The sequence below is a fragment of the Amphiprion ocellaris genome, chromosome 3, assembly GCF_022539595.1.
Source record: "Amphiprion ocellaris isolate individual 3 ecotype Okinawa chromosome 3, ASM2253959v1, whole genome shotgun sequence".
NCBI classification, from domain to species: Eukaryota; Metazoa; Chordata; class Actinopteri; family Pomacentridae; genus Amphiprion; species Amphiprion ocellaris.
In genome coordinates this window covers 106,973-119,054 of record NC_072768.1, presented here as the reverse complement: position 1 = coordinate 119,054, position 12,082 = coordinate 106,973, and the positions used below count along the sequence as shown (strand labels likewise).

Genomic DNA, 12,082 nt, shown 5'->3' with positions numbered 1-12,082 from the left:
TTGTTATGGTGCTGTACTTAGTGTTGATATGGTTTTATATTATTTATAATACACAGAATGTTTATTCTCTAAAGGATGTTAATGCTTTGTGCAGTAGAGTCTCACCTTCAGCAGTCTGGGTAAGCGAAGCAGTGGGTTGATGCCGGTTTTAAAATAGAAGAGCTCCAGGGGAACAAGGCTGGCTACATCAAGCTAAAAAACAAGAACATATTTCAGATTTTTTCTCTTTTTTCCATGATTATTCAACACAGAGAGGATGAATACAGTCAGATTTCTACACGGTTTTCTCATTGTTTACCTTGAAGCGTTTGGTTTTCATGTAATTCTTTCTCATCTCTTTTTTGTCACACTGTAAAGAAAACAAGAAAACTACAGTTATGACCAATGGTAGGTTAATTCCATAGAAAGTAAATAAAAGATGGACAAAGGCTGCAGAACCGAACAGTGAACCCAACGCAGACCTGCAGTCTTTATACAGACCAGCAGGGGGCGACTCTGTTCACAGGTATTTGGATGATGTTCATTTTGTCATTAAGTATCATCAACGTTATCCTCTGTTCACAGGGCTATTCGAGAATAACCAAACATTTTCCTAATGAGTTTATGCTTTCAATCCCTAGTTTCAAGTCTCTTTAAGTCCAGCTTTATCTTCATTTGGTAAATTATGATTCCATTTACAGTAAAATAGACAATAAAGCAAGTTATTATTCAAGCAGGGGCTTCTTTGTGACTGAGGGGCTGCTGCAATATCAGCGTCCCCTTCAACCTTAAGATCTCAACTGGATCCACACCTCATTTCTCATGTCTTGTTAAATAAAAGAAGGCCTAATGCCAATCTTAAGTCTTTAAAACAGTAGTCCATGAACCAGTGGGTGATGTTCTTCCATCTTTTATATACAGTCAGTTATTAATTCCTAGGTTTGTAAACATAAGTTGGTTTGTAATGTGACTCCTATATTCATGATAAAACAGTACGTCTTGTTATTTCAGGAGTTGGTGTTTCCAGCAGAGGAATTTATGTGATCCCAGGTTCCCAACATGCAAAGACAAAGTTAAATCCTCTGCTCACCACTATGTCTCCTCCATGCACAAACTGCAGGCGTGGCTGAAAAACGGTGATGTCCAGGATGTAAATGAGGTCGCACAGATAGTCGGTCAGCAGCCAGTAGTAAATGTTGTCTGGGGTTTGGTAGGGGAAGGCCCAGCGCACCGGGATGAACCACACATTCCAGTTCCACGCCAGAGACACCAAAAACATCCACAGCACGTACATTAGGTCTGACAAGGACAAGACAGACGAAGGGATGAAGGGACTGACTGAGATGTAATCAGGAGAGGAATCACTGGCAGAACCAGCGACGGTCACGAAGCCAACACAAACTACCGTCATACTAGAGGTTGATGGAGCGACAGCACATCGAGTAAGCAGGATCTAGGCTGCATTATGAAGAAAAAAGGGCATTACATGGAGCCTGTTTCTGAGGTAAATAAGAAAAAATGGCAACAACAGAAAACTGACCTCCTTGTGAATGTGAAAGGGGGAAAAAGGGGGTAAGAGGCAAAAGATTAGGACAGAACAGTTGATTCACCTTTACCCAAATTTCAGGAGCATTAAACAACTGAATAAATCTGTTTCTCAAGTCCAGATCTAAACCTTTTTTCTGGTTTTGGCCAGAAGTACATGTCACTGATTTCTGAGTAGTTTGAGTAAAGGAGACAGCACCGTACAGCACAGGTTAGCGGGTTTTCGGCTGAGTTCTCACTGGTGAAAGGGTCGATGCTGGCAGGGAAGCGGAAGTGCAAACAGCCTCGTATCCAACGAGGAGTTTTCACCTGACGGCCGTGGCTAGACTGCTCCTCCTCGGCCCCACCTTCTATTCCTCCTCCGGCTGATGGACCTGCTTCCATCTCTTTCTCTTCTCCATTCAGAGGTGGAGCTGCTGGAGCAGGCTGAGTAGCTGGGGCCTGAGGAGGAGCTGAGTGGAGGAGAGAGGAGAGAGGAGGTCAGGAGATGATCCAAGAGAGACTTTAGAGGCACACGGGGTCACATTTACCAAAGGATGGAACGATTTTTACATTTTGTGGAGAAGCCAGAGAAATATGGTTTACCGTCTCAGTGTACAACTCTAAAGTTCAAAGCTTGCAAAGATGTCTGAGTAGGTATTTGTTAGAGAAGAATTCTTCAGTTCTGACATTTCTTAGCAAGTGAACCATTATCTGTTACAGAAACAGATAAATCTGACTGAATGTGGAACACACATTTAAAATGTTTGCAGAAACAAGGAATGAGCTTCATACCTTTCTCTCCTAAATCTAAATGCTCTCTAACTAGTGCTAGAGCAATGACAGACTAGAGTTTAGCACATCTAAAAGTGGAAAAACAAAAGCAGTACAGATGCAGAATGATCCAATGCAGACAATACTTCTTAGAGCAGTGTCTCATCCAGCAGGACCAATGTTTTAATAAACTGTCCTGCATCACCTTGGATCCGCTCTGTGGACCTCCTCTTCCACTAAACATGCTGTTGAACTGGATGTGCAGCTAGAAGCAGGTGTGAACAAAAAACGTCATATTTTTAATTTGTATTTATTTTAACTTTTATTTTACCAGGTAAACATGTTGTAAATAAATAAATGAATATATCGTAAATAAATAAATATGTTGTAAATAAATAAATATATTATAAATAAATAAATATATTGTAAATAAATTGTGATCCAGACATTTTCAGGGTGCAGCTCCTCTTCAGCAGGATTTTTGATGACACATCCAATGTGTCTGGAGGCTGACTGTATTTAGCTGTCATGTCAGGAATCATACATGCTAGTTTATATTAAAGTGATCTTTGCTTATTTTTTACATAATGATTGGATTGAAAAGCATTTTTATCATGCAAATGTTTCCTAGCTTTGTTTATGGGAGAGGATATTTGAAATGTAAAAATGTCAATCCATTGACCTACAGGCACCGTCGCTAGAAAAAAACCTAATTATCTGAAGATGCTTTTGTGGGACTAAGATAGGGATGCACAATCTCCCATATCAATAAAGGATTTAAAATGAAATATCGGCATAAACACTGACAGTCAGAGAACACACCGATCAGGCTACAACTTACCATTTTGTTTGAAAATGTATTAGAACAATAAATACAACTTGCTTTAAATGTGTGTAAATAGTTTCTAACACATTTTGCACAGTATATGTGTACATTTGAAGATTTTTTTTTACGTCTACATCTGCCATTGAGCTGCTAGAAGAGATCACAAGATAAACTTGGTGCAGCCGGGTGGTAATTAGGAAATTACTGTGGGCAGTCTTGCTTTATTTTACTCTGGCTGTATGCTGTTATGTGATTGGTTGTGAGTGTGTCTGGGTGGGTACTTTTGACCCAAGGAAGTGACACTGAGCAGGTGTGAAGGAACGCTCTTCCTCGATGGTCTCTCGGCGGAGCAGGAGGCAGAGCGTGGCGGCGTGGGTTCTTTTGGCTTGAGAAAAAGCCAAGCACAGACTCAGCAGCCCCAAGCAGGAAGCTTGGAGAACGAGGCTGAGGACATATAAGCCCAGCTGCCAGATGGTGAGCAGGAGGACGGAGGACCGACTGCGGGAGCTGTTTATGATGAGTTCGATAGGAGGCTAGCGGGGCTAACGCTAGCCCGGCGGCTAGCGGGGCTAATGCTAGCCCGGCGGCTAGCATCCTTCGGATTGGAATGTTTCACCCCACTCAATGTTTTATGGACCAAACAGCGTTGCAACACGTTGTTGCTTCAGACTGAACACGGACAGTGAGTAGACTTGGCCAATTGTGTGTGTGTGTGTGTGTGTGTGTGTGTGTGTGTGTGTGTGTGTGTGTGTGTGTGTGTGTGTGTGTGTGTGTGTGTGTGTGTGTGTACGTGTGTGTACGTGTGTGTACGTGTGTGTGATCATGGAGCACAGATCGATGTTCTATTGTTCGGTCATTTTGTGGAGGGCAAACATTGAGACTGTGGGGTAAACTTAGGGGAAATATTAGCATTCATTGTTGGAGAAAGGGATTTAGTTTTAAAAGTAACAGCAGGACTTGTCATTAAGACCATCCGGGGACACATATCGGACCAGCCAATAATTTGGTTTTTGGGAAAGTCTATGTTACTTCTCTTATGTTTTTTGACTTATCGGTCGTCTATATATTTGTGTTGTATTAAATCCGGCCTCTCCATATTCGGCCAAAAGGAAAAAAAACTTCTCTGGGTCTCATTTTTATTTTGATATCTATCTATATATATTTTTTCCATTTAGCTTTACGAACCTGAGCACCCACCATTCTCGGGGTAATTACCTCAACAGAGTGGCTGCATACGGGTGCTACATAAAATTGGAGGCACCGCTGGCATGGTTCTGCGGTTCAGGGTGCGGTAGTCAATACGCATGCGAAGTTGACCATTTTTTTTACGTGCAAGGACAATCGGTGACGCGTAGGGACTCCTTGATTCTTTAATGATCCCTGCAGCCAGCAGGCCTTGAAGATGACATCGGAGATCATCCAAATCAGCAGGGGCGATGCGGCGAGACCACTCCCGGAATGGAGTGTTAATGCTTAAAGGGATGTGATGTTCTACTCCTTTGGCGAAACCTACATCCCATTCATCTACAGAGAACACACTGGAGTGTTGAGCAAGCTTGTGACTTAGCCTCGCTTTCCATTCTTTGCTGATGGGGGAGTCGCTGAAGTCAAACAAAGAGGGGTCCATAGCTGGTATAGTTTTGGCTTTGGAGCTGGGGTATCAGTCACAATATCAGCAACGTGCAGATGAACAATCACAGTCCCCATAGGAATGGCGGTCGGCTTGAGGGACTCATTCCGTAGAAGCACCAGGAACTTGCTAGTGTCTAGCAACTTGGAGAACAACACTGTTGGCTGGACTAGAACACTTGGTGGGAGAGCAGGTGAGTGAGCACGTTCAGCAATGAGTATACTGTCTCCAATGTCTTGCTTCTCTTGAACGTTGCAAATCGCAACATGTTCCATACCAGGAGGGATAATGAGCGGTCCAGGCCCTGTCCACCTTACTTTGGCCACAGGTAAATCTTTGGTGTTATATTTGGTTCTTGTGTCTGGAACAGGTAAGTGGCTTTTCTTCTGAACCTGAACTTTGACGGAGTGGATGTTTCCTGCAGTTTTTCCTTGGCTGGTGACTGAAAGGGCTGGACTCCACTGACATTTGTGCCAATGAAGACAGGAATGTTTTCAGAACAGCGGGGGTCAGGACACACTAAAGCCAGGACAGGAACAGACTTCACATTGGATGACTTTGAATTTATAGGCAGCTCCAACTCAACTTGAATATAACCTTTGTAGGGGAAACTGCTCTCTGACTCACTTAGGCCCAAAATGGCTAGACCGGTCACGGGTTTCAGCGGAATATGTGACAGGTTTGTTAGTTTCTATTATAGTAGATGTTAGCTTTTATTATAGTATTTACTTTATCTTTATCTTTATTTTTATCTTTATTTTTATCTCTACTATTTGTTAAATGTTTAATGTAGCAGCATTGCACCGAGTCAAATTCCTCGTTTGTGAACCTCATGAACAATGGCAATAAAACTCATTCTGATTCTGATTCTGAGGTTTTCAGAGTACCAGTGGTCAAAGATGATGGTCACTTGGGAGCCACTATCCATCAGTGCCATGCAAGGGTGGCCATTAATCTTTACCTGGGCAGTGGAAGGTGGTCCTACTAGCCCCTCTGGCAAACTGTTGATGTGAACTTGGACAGCGCTTCTCTTGATATCTGCATGTGTGGCCTTTGTTTTTGACTGGTCCAGTTTCTGACCTTGCTTGTATTTTCTTTGTGCTCGCAGCAGTTTCTGAATAACTTTGGGGTAGTTCTCTGGAGCAGCACATTTAGTTGCATAGTGTCCATCTTCGCCACGCCGATAACGGAAGTCGTCACATGAGTCTCGGGGTGCAGAGGGGTCTCATTTTTATTTTGATATCTATCTATATATATATATATATATTTTCCATTTAGCTTTACGAACCCGAGCACCCACCATTCTCGGTGTAATTACCTCAACAGAGTGGCTGCATACGGGTGCTACATTAATATTCCATGCAACTGGATGGAAATATTTGCATATATGAAAAACCGATGTATGCGATATCAGTAAAAATGCAGTATAGTGCCTCCCTTTACTAAAACAAAGTGAGGAATGAGGGACACTACTGGGATGAAGGAGGAAGAGTAGCAGCCTGGACAGAAGCAGTACCTGCTTCTACTCACCTGTGAGTGGCTGTCAGACAGGTGAAAGTTTACGATTTTTGTGTGTATAGATCAATCCAATCCATGACCATGAATGGTTGGTTTCCCAGCTCTGATTCTTTCATCCTGGAATCAAAATGTACTGAAGCATCTGCTACCATCTAGACAAGTTACTGAAGTTACTGTGTGTTTTAACTTAGAGGAGACTCTCACTTACAGGGGATGACGCTGTCTTCATCCGAGCTGTCTGTGTCGATGAGCTTCTCCTTGGCCTTCTCTGTTCTCTCTTTGAACATCCTGACCAGCTCCTGAAGTCTTTCGTTCACCACGGTGCTGGTCTGACTGGCTGAAGATGCTGGACGCTCCTTCAGACTGAGGAAAAAAAGCAAGAAATACAATTTAATGCTGATTTTGATCACTTTGTATGTAAGAATACTGTATTTCAGACAGTTTTTTGTGTGTTTAGGTGTGCTTTTAAAGTATCTCACACGTCATCTGTGCTGTGCAGGCTTGAATGACTGGGCCAAGCTCTGACAGGGATGTTTCCTTCATCATCATCATCTTCACTCTGAGACTGAAGCCGCTTACTGTAGACACAGCGACATCAGTGGTTCAACTTTATGACAAAGCTGCGTCAGATTACTGTTTCTTAGATGCACTGTGGTGCGGCTTCACTGCACGATGTTAGTGGTGCATAAATAAAGAAAATTGTTCACTGAGGCAACAAAAATTGTTGCTTTCTGCTTTTATTGTGAAATCTAAATTTATGCCACTGAAGATTGCAGATAGGTAAAAACTAAAAATGACTTTTGAATCAGAAAATGAGCAATGACTGGTCAATTTATCTGGAAAAATGGTTTAATGGTTTCATGAATGGGTGACAAAGTAAGTGGATGATGAAATAGATGGACACCATTAAGGATCTCTTGCATCTTTGTCCAGCTAGTCCTACGATTCCTCCCACTACTGTGGTGAACGGGTCAGAGCAGGGTGTCAAGTGAGTTTTAAAAGAGAGAAATGGGGAGAGAGAAGGTTTGTGTTCCAAGATAATCCAAGAAACGATAACAAGGAAGGGAAAAAGTCACCTACAGCACTCTAACAAGGCAGTAAAGATGCCAGTGCAAGATTGTGATGCATTTGTTTATTGACATCAACCATACAGGAGCCAAAAGCACAGAGCCGTGCAAAAGTGAACAGAATAACACAACACAGAGCACAACATGAGAGACATCTTTCCAAACAATTACAGCTCCACAATAATTCAAATTGTGTGTTCTGCATAAACATTATGTGCTGCTTTGCTTTTGTGCGCCATTTTCGCAGCTTTGGGAGGTTTTTGTGCAGAAAAGAAGAAAGAAATTGAAAGAAATCTTCTTGCACACGCATAGTTTCTGCAGGACACTTCAATACAGACCACAATACTTTTATTAACTCTGGACAGAGTGCACAGCAAGAAGATGCACAGTAGAGGGCAGTAGAGTCAATTTCACACAACAAAACATCAAGAAGCATTTCATTCCAAAACCCTTAAACACATTCAAGACATAATTCTGTTACTGAAATTCATATAATTCATGAGCAAATGTTGTGCAGTTGCAAGTGCATATATTTTGTCACCTACAAATATTTGATTTTATCTCCTTTTGGATGAAAATGCTTCACTAGTAAACACAGCTAGCACCCTGACAGAGGTATCCCAATGATGCTACTTTGAATTCTTTGTTTGAAATGTGTTGCCATAAATGCATGTACGCTATGCAGAAATATACATCTACAGGTTCACTGGAGGAACTGGTCACTGTTGAGAGAATGAGAAGCACACAGGCCCCGGGAGGCAACTACAACTCAATCTGTGCAGTTTCCTTACTCTTTATCCCCTTTACTGAAGACACAAGCATGAAGGGAGAGGCAGAAAGTTCAGAAATGTTTTAGTGCACAATTTCAGTACAAAACACATCAAAATTAGTCTGGTAATGATGCACTAAAAGTCTCATACTCTACCTGAGCCGTGGTTCTATATTGGAGACTATATAAGAGTAAAAATATTCATATTCTGTCCCTAATTAATAATAATACCAAAAACACATCTCACCTCTGGCGGCCTCCTGACAGAGCCACAGGGACAGTGAGGGTTGTAAGTTTGGGGTCCTGGGAGTTGAGGATCTGCTCCTCCCCTCTTCCTCCTCCTTTCTCATGATCTGAGTCGACGTCCTCCACATTGACGGCTGGACGAAGGCTGAGGCTGGAGCTCTCTGGAGAGTTTGACACACGACACACTTGCTTTCATTTAGGCTCATGCATCACAGAATATTAACAAAAAACGACATCAAGTCCACTTGCAATAGAAGCAGAGCAAGGGGTAAAACAGGTCACAGTTCCAAGCAGGGCAGGAGAGGTAAGAGGCAGATTTAGCTGGGATCTACAGCATGTTAATGCAAGAAGATCCAGCTATGAACTAGGACATGTGCCCTGATAGCTGTAGTTAGTCATTCAGTCTGGTTAATCTGGATCATGATACCCTGGCACACTTCTATAGTCCTCCCTGGACAGAAGGTGTCAGCATCAGTCTGATGATTCTCAGTTTCATCCATGTTTTACCCTAACGACAAGGAAAATGAAGGGCAGTGGTAGTATCTGAATCTGGAGTTCTTTGACAAAATCATGGACTATTTTGAAGCTCTGCACTTCTTTCTCTTGCTTGACTCTCTCTATGACAAACTAGGGGTGGTACAAATGGATTCATTAACAGAACTTATTTAAAACGTGACAACACATGAACACACAAAGATCCACGATCACAACACAAAGCAGCTACTGAACTGAACTCAAGCATCTTTTATGTCCTGTAAATGTCCAATTAGTTTACCAATTATGACTGAGTTCAGGAATGCACTGGGGATAATGGAAGACAGCTGGCTCTCCACATGTGGATTCACCTGCAGGCCTTATTGGAGATATTTCTGAGTTGTCTTCAATGAAGAACGCGGGGTTAGAGAGACCAGACAGCTGCTGGGACAGAGAGCTGAGCTGCTTGGATGGAGAGCTGATGATGGGTGGAAGTCGAGGGTAGGACGGCACATTGGGCAGGTCCAGTGTGCTGCTGTTGGGGGAGGATGGAGACGGGGAACGGGATCGCAGCTGAGGATGATGAGGAGGAGGCAGAGGAGAGTGTCGCATGAGCCGGTTGAGTTCTACATCTTGCCAATTGTGTTTTTGCTGTTGTTGTTGCTGGTGTTGTTTCTTAGGCATCTTGAGGCATAAGGCTGTTGAGGCGGTTCCGGACATTTACAAAGTACTGCTGCGTTCGGCTAGGGAACTGGGACAGCTTCTGTGGGATGTTGGAAAAGCTCTCGGAAAAGCTCTGGGACAGACTGGACAGACTGGGGCCCACCGAACCGTCGGCGTTCTTGGGCAGCAGCTCAGTGACGGTCTGGGCGATGTTTCGGGGGACCTTAGTGAGGCGGATGTGGGAGAGCTCTTGGCGTAACTCGGGAGGCAGGGAGGGTAGGTACTGGGTGACGTCGGACAGTTTGGTGGGTATTTTAGGCATGGAAGGTATAGTGGGAGGAGAGATGCCGTTCTCTTTGAAGAAAGCGTTGAGGTTGCCGAGGCACTCAGAGGTGTGAGGGATGCGCATCAGGCAGCTCTTAAGTGTATCACAGCTGACTGGAGCTACAGAGGAGACAGGATGTTGAGGCAGATAGTCAGCCAGAGGGTGAGCATCCAGGACTGACAGTCCAACAGCAAGTAGTCAGTCAGAATGACAAACTCAGACTTCTGCTGGATGGGATGATAGCTAATGATCAAGCCGGAAGTCACCAGATTAAATTTAGAGTCTGATGCTGACAGACAATTACTCTAATAGACAGAGAAACATGATTATAGCAGTGGATGTCTGCATGTGCACTTCCTACACAAAACACACCGTGCCTGATCTCCATTTCATGTTACTAATATCAGAAATGCTTTGAAATCTTGGTTAAATAGACAATTTTTTACTGAAATTGCACTTTCCACATGTTGACTTTAATTTGCTCTGAGCATCAAGGCCCAAAGCTAAATATTAGTGTTGATGGTTGCATTATTCTAATCTGCATCACATTAATGCACGAAGCAGGTGGTAAATTATTCAAAAAGTATAGACATATCTTGAATTGCAATGTTAGAAAAAAAAACATTAATAAAGCTCTACTTTCCATGCCTTGGCATTTGTAACACTATTGACATTTTAATACTAATTAAGGCCTTATTTTTAGATTAAAGAATTGCCTTTTAGGATATTTTTAATGACTTTGATCTGGATGTAAACAAAGCGTGTGGCCTGACGGTCAGCTAAGCTGCTACTGAGTTCAACACAAACCAGTCAGAAATACAGCAATAAAACTATAGTTTACTTTAGATGTTAGCGCTCACCACTTTCATATCAGGAATCAGAGAAAAGATAATAGCACATACCACCACAGCCATCCCCAGTAGCTTCCTCCTCCTAGAAAAACACAAACAGATAAATGAAACTGGACCTGCTTAAAATCAACATTTCTTTAAAAGGATAATAGATCTTTATATGGTTGGTCTCCACACAGTAACGGATGTGAAGCTGCATAAGACCAAAAAAACATATTTTTAAATACATACACAAAAAGACATTTACACAAATTATGTTGTAAGAATTAGATTAAGGTAAAATTGAAGCTTTCAGGGGCAAAATGAAGGAAAAAGAAGAATATAAATATAATTCTGTTCTAGAAAGGTTATTAATATGCATAATTTCTCACTAGAACTTATTTATAATGTAAGAAATTCAGTTTTAGTCTTTTGATTCAGTAACAGATTAGTAAATAAAGTCCATTTATTGCTGAGTTACGTTCATTAAAATCATGTATATGGATCATTCATGCTCATTACTTTATCAGTAGGTTTCTCAGAGTTAGCAGCTGGACGTTCTTCTGTTTTCTGCGGCTGCTGGGTCACAGCTTCTGGACTGGTTTCCTGGGTCCTGGTCTCTGGTTCTGGTTCTGGCTGTGGCTCTGAGTTCTTCACCAGTTCAGGACTTGGAGGTGGAGAGGGTGAGGCCAGCTGAGGCTCTGCTTCTTCTTCATTTGGCTCTAGATTTGTTTAAATCATGGATGTAAATAGAAGAATACTCCTCATTCTGTCTGGGTTCTGATTGGCTGAATATTTCTCTACCTGCTTCCTGGATGGCAGGTTCTTCGGTTTCCACTCTCTGCTCCTCCTGAGCAATGCTCTCTTCCTTTCTGCAGGACAGAACAAGGAAATGAGATGAACAGGAGGCCCACATTTACCTCAGTGTTCGACTGATCAACAGCTGTAGTAAAAGAACAGTAAGGGGTGAACATGCTAACGCAAAGTCTGGATTGTTGTGTTCTGGCAGAGAAAGTTGATGAATTTAGGACATGAATGATGCAGCATGTCTGACTCAGATCAGAGTCAGTGGTTAGAAGTTCATGCTTGTATGAGATAGAGAGTTTTCCAAAGAGTAAAACTTTAGATACTATAAACTCGTTATATATGTCTCAGAAATCACAACATGATTTGGATTTCAAACATGCATCAAAGTGCTTTTTTAAAACTTCATGTGCAAATACTTAATTTATGGTACATTAGGCTCAATATTTCATTATAATGTATAATCAAACTGTATAACTCCCTTTAGCAAGAATTCACAGCTGAAACATGACCAGAAAGATCAACATAATTCTCAGTGTTAGTTTTCTTAATAGTTTGTGTAATGTCATGTTCATTATCTAGTCTGTTTTATGAACATTAGGGTGGTCCTTCGCAAGGGGTAAATTTTCGAATTCATTTATTTTATTCTCCAA

The 12,082-nt window shown here is 42.1% G+C and overlaps 1 protein-coding gene across 4 annotated transcripts in view; it reads right to left on the bottom strand.

The window, feature by feature from the left end:
• LOC111563016 (cyclic nucleotide-gated cation channel beta-3-like) overlaps window positions 1–12,082 on the bottom strand; it is a 33,850-nt gene that overhangs the window by 5,041 nt on the left and 16,727 nt on the right. For 3 of the 4 annotated variants that reach the window (XM_035944267.2, XM_035944270.2, XM_035944268.2), the window contains 11 exons: window positions 11,430–11,497; window positions 11,148–11,347; window positions 10,698–10,728; window positions 8,335–8,494; window positions 8,110–8,124; window positions 6,731–6,829; window positions 6,460–6,614; window positions 1,764–1,976; window positions 1,070–1,278; window positions 299–349; window positions 106–192 (listed from right to left, as the gene is read on the bottom strand). In XM_035944267.2, coding sequence (XP_035800160.1) covers window positions 106–192; window positions 299–349; window positions 1,070–1,278; window positions 1,764–1,976; window positions 6,460–6,614; window positions 6,731–6,829; window positions 8,110–8,124; window positions 8,335–8,494; window positions 10,698–10,728; window positions 11,148–11,347; window positions 11,430–11,497 — 1,288 coding nt within the window. The remainder of the gene's footprint in view (window positions 1–105; window positions 193–298; window positions 350–1,069; window positions 1,279–1,763; window positions 1,977–6,459; window positions 6,615–6,730; window positions 6,830–8,109; window positions 8,125–8,334; window positions 8,495–10,697; window positions 10,729–11,147; window positions 11,348–11,429; window positions 11,498–12,082) is intronic. The other variant, XM_035944269.2, reaches the window with a different exon arrangement.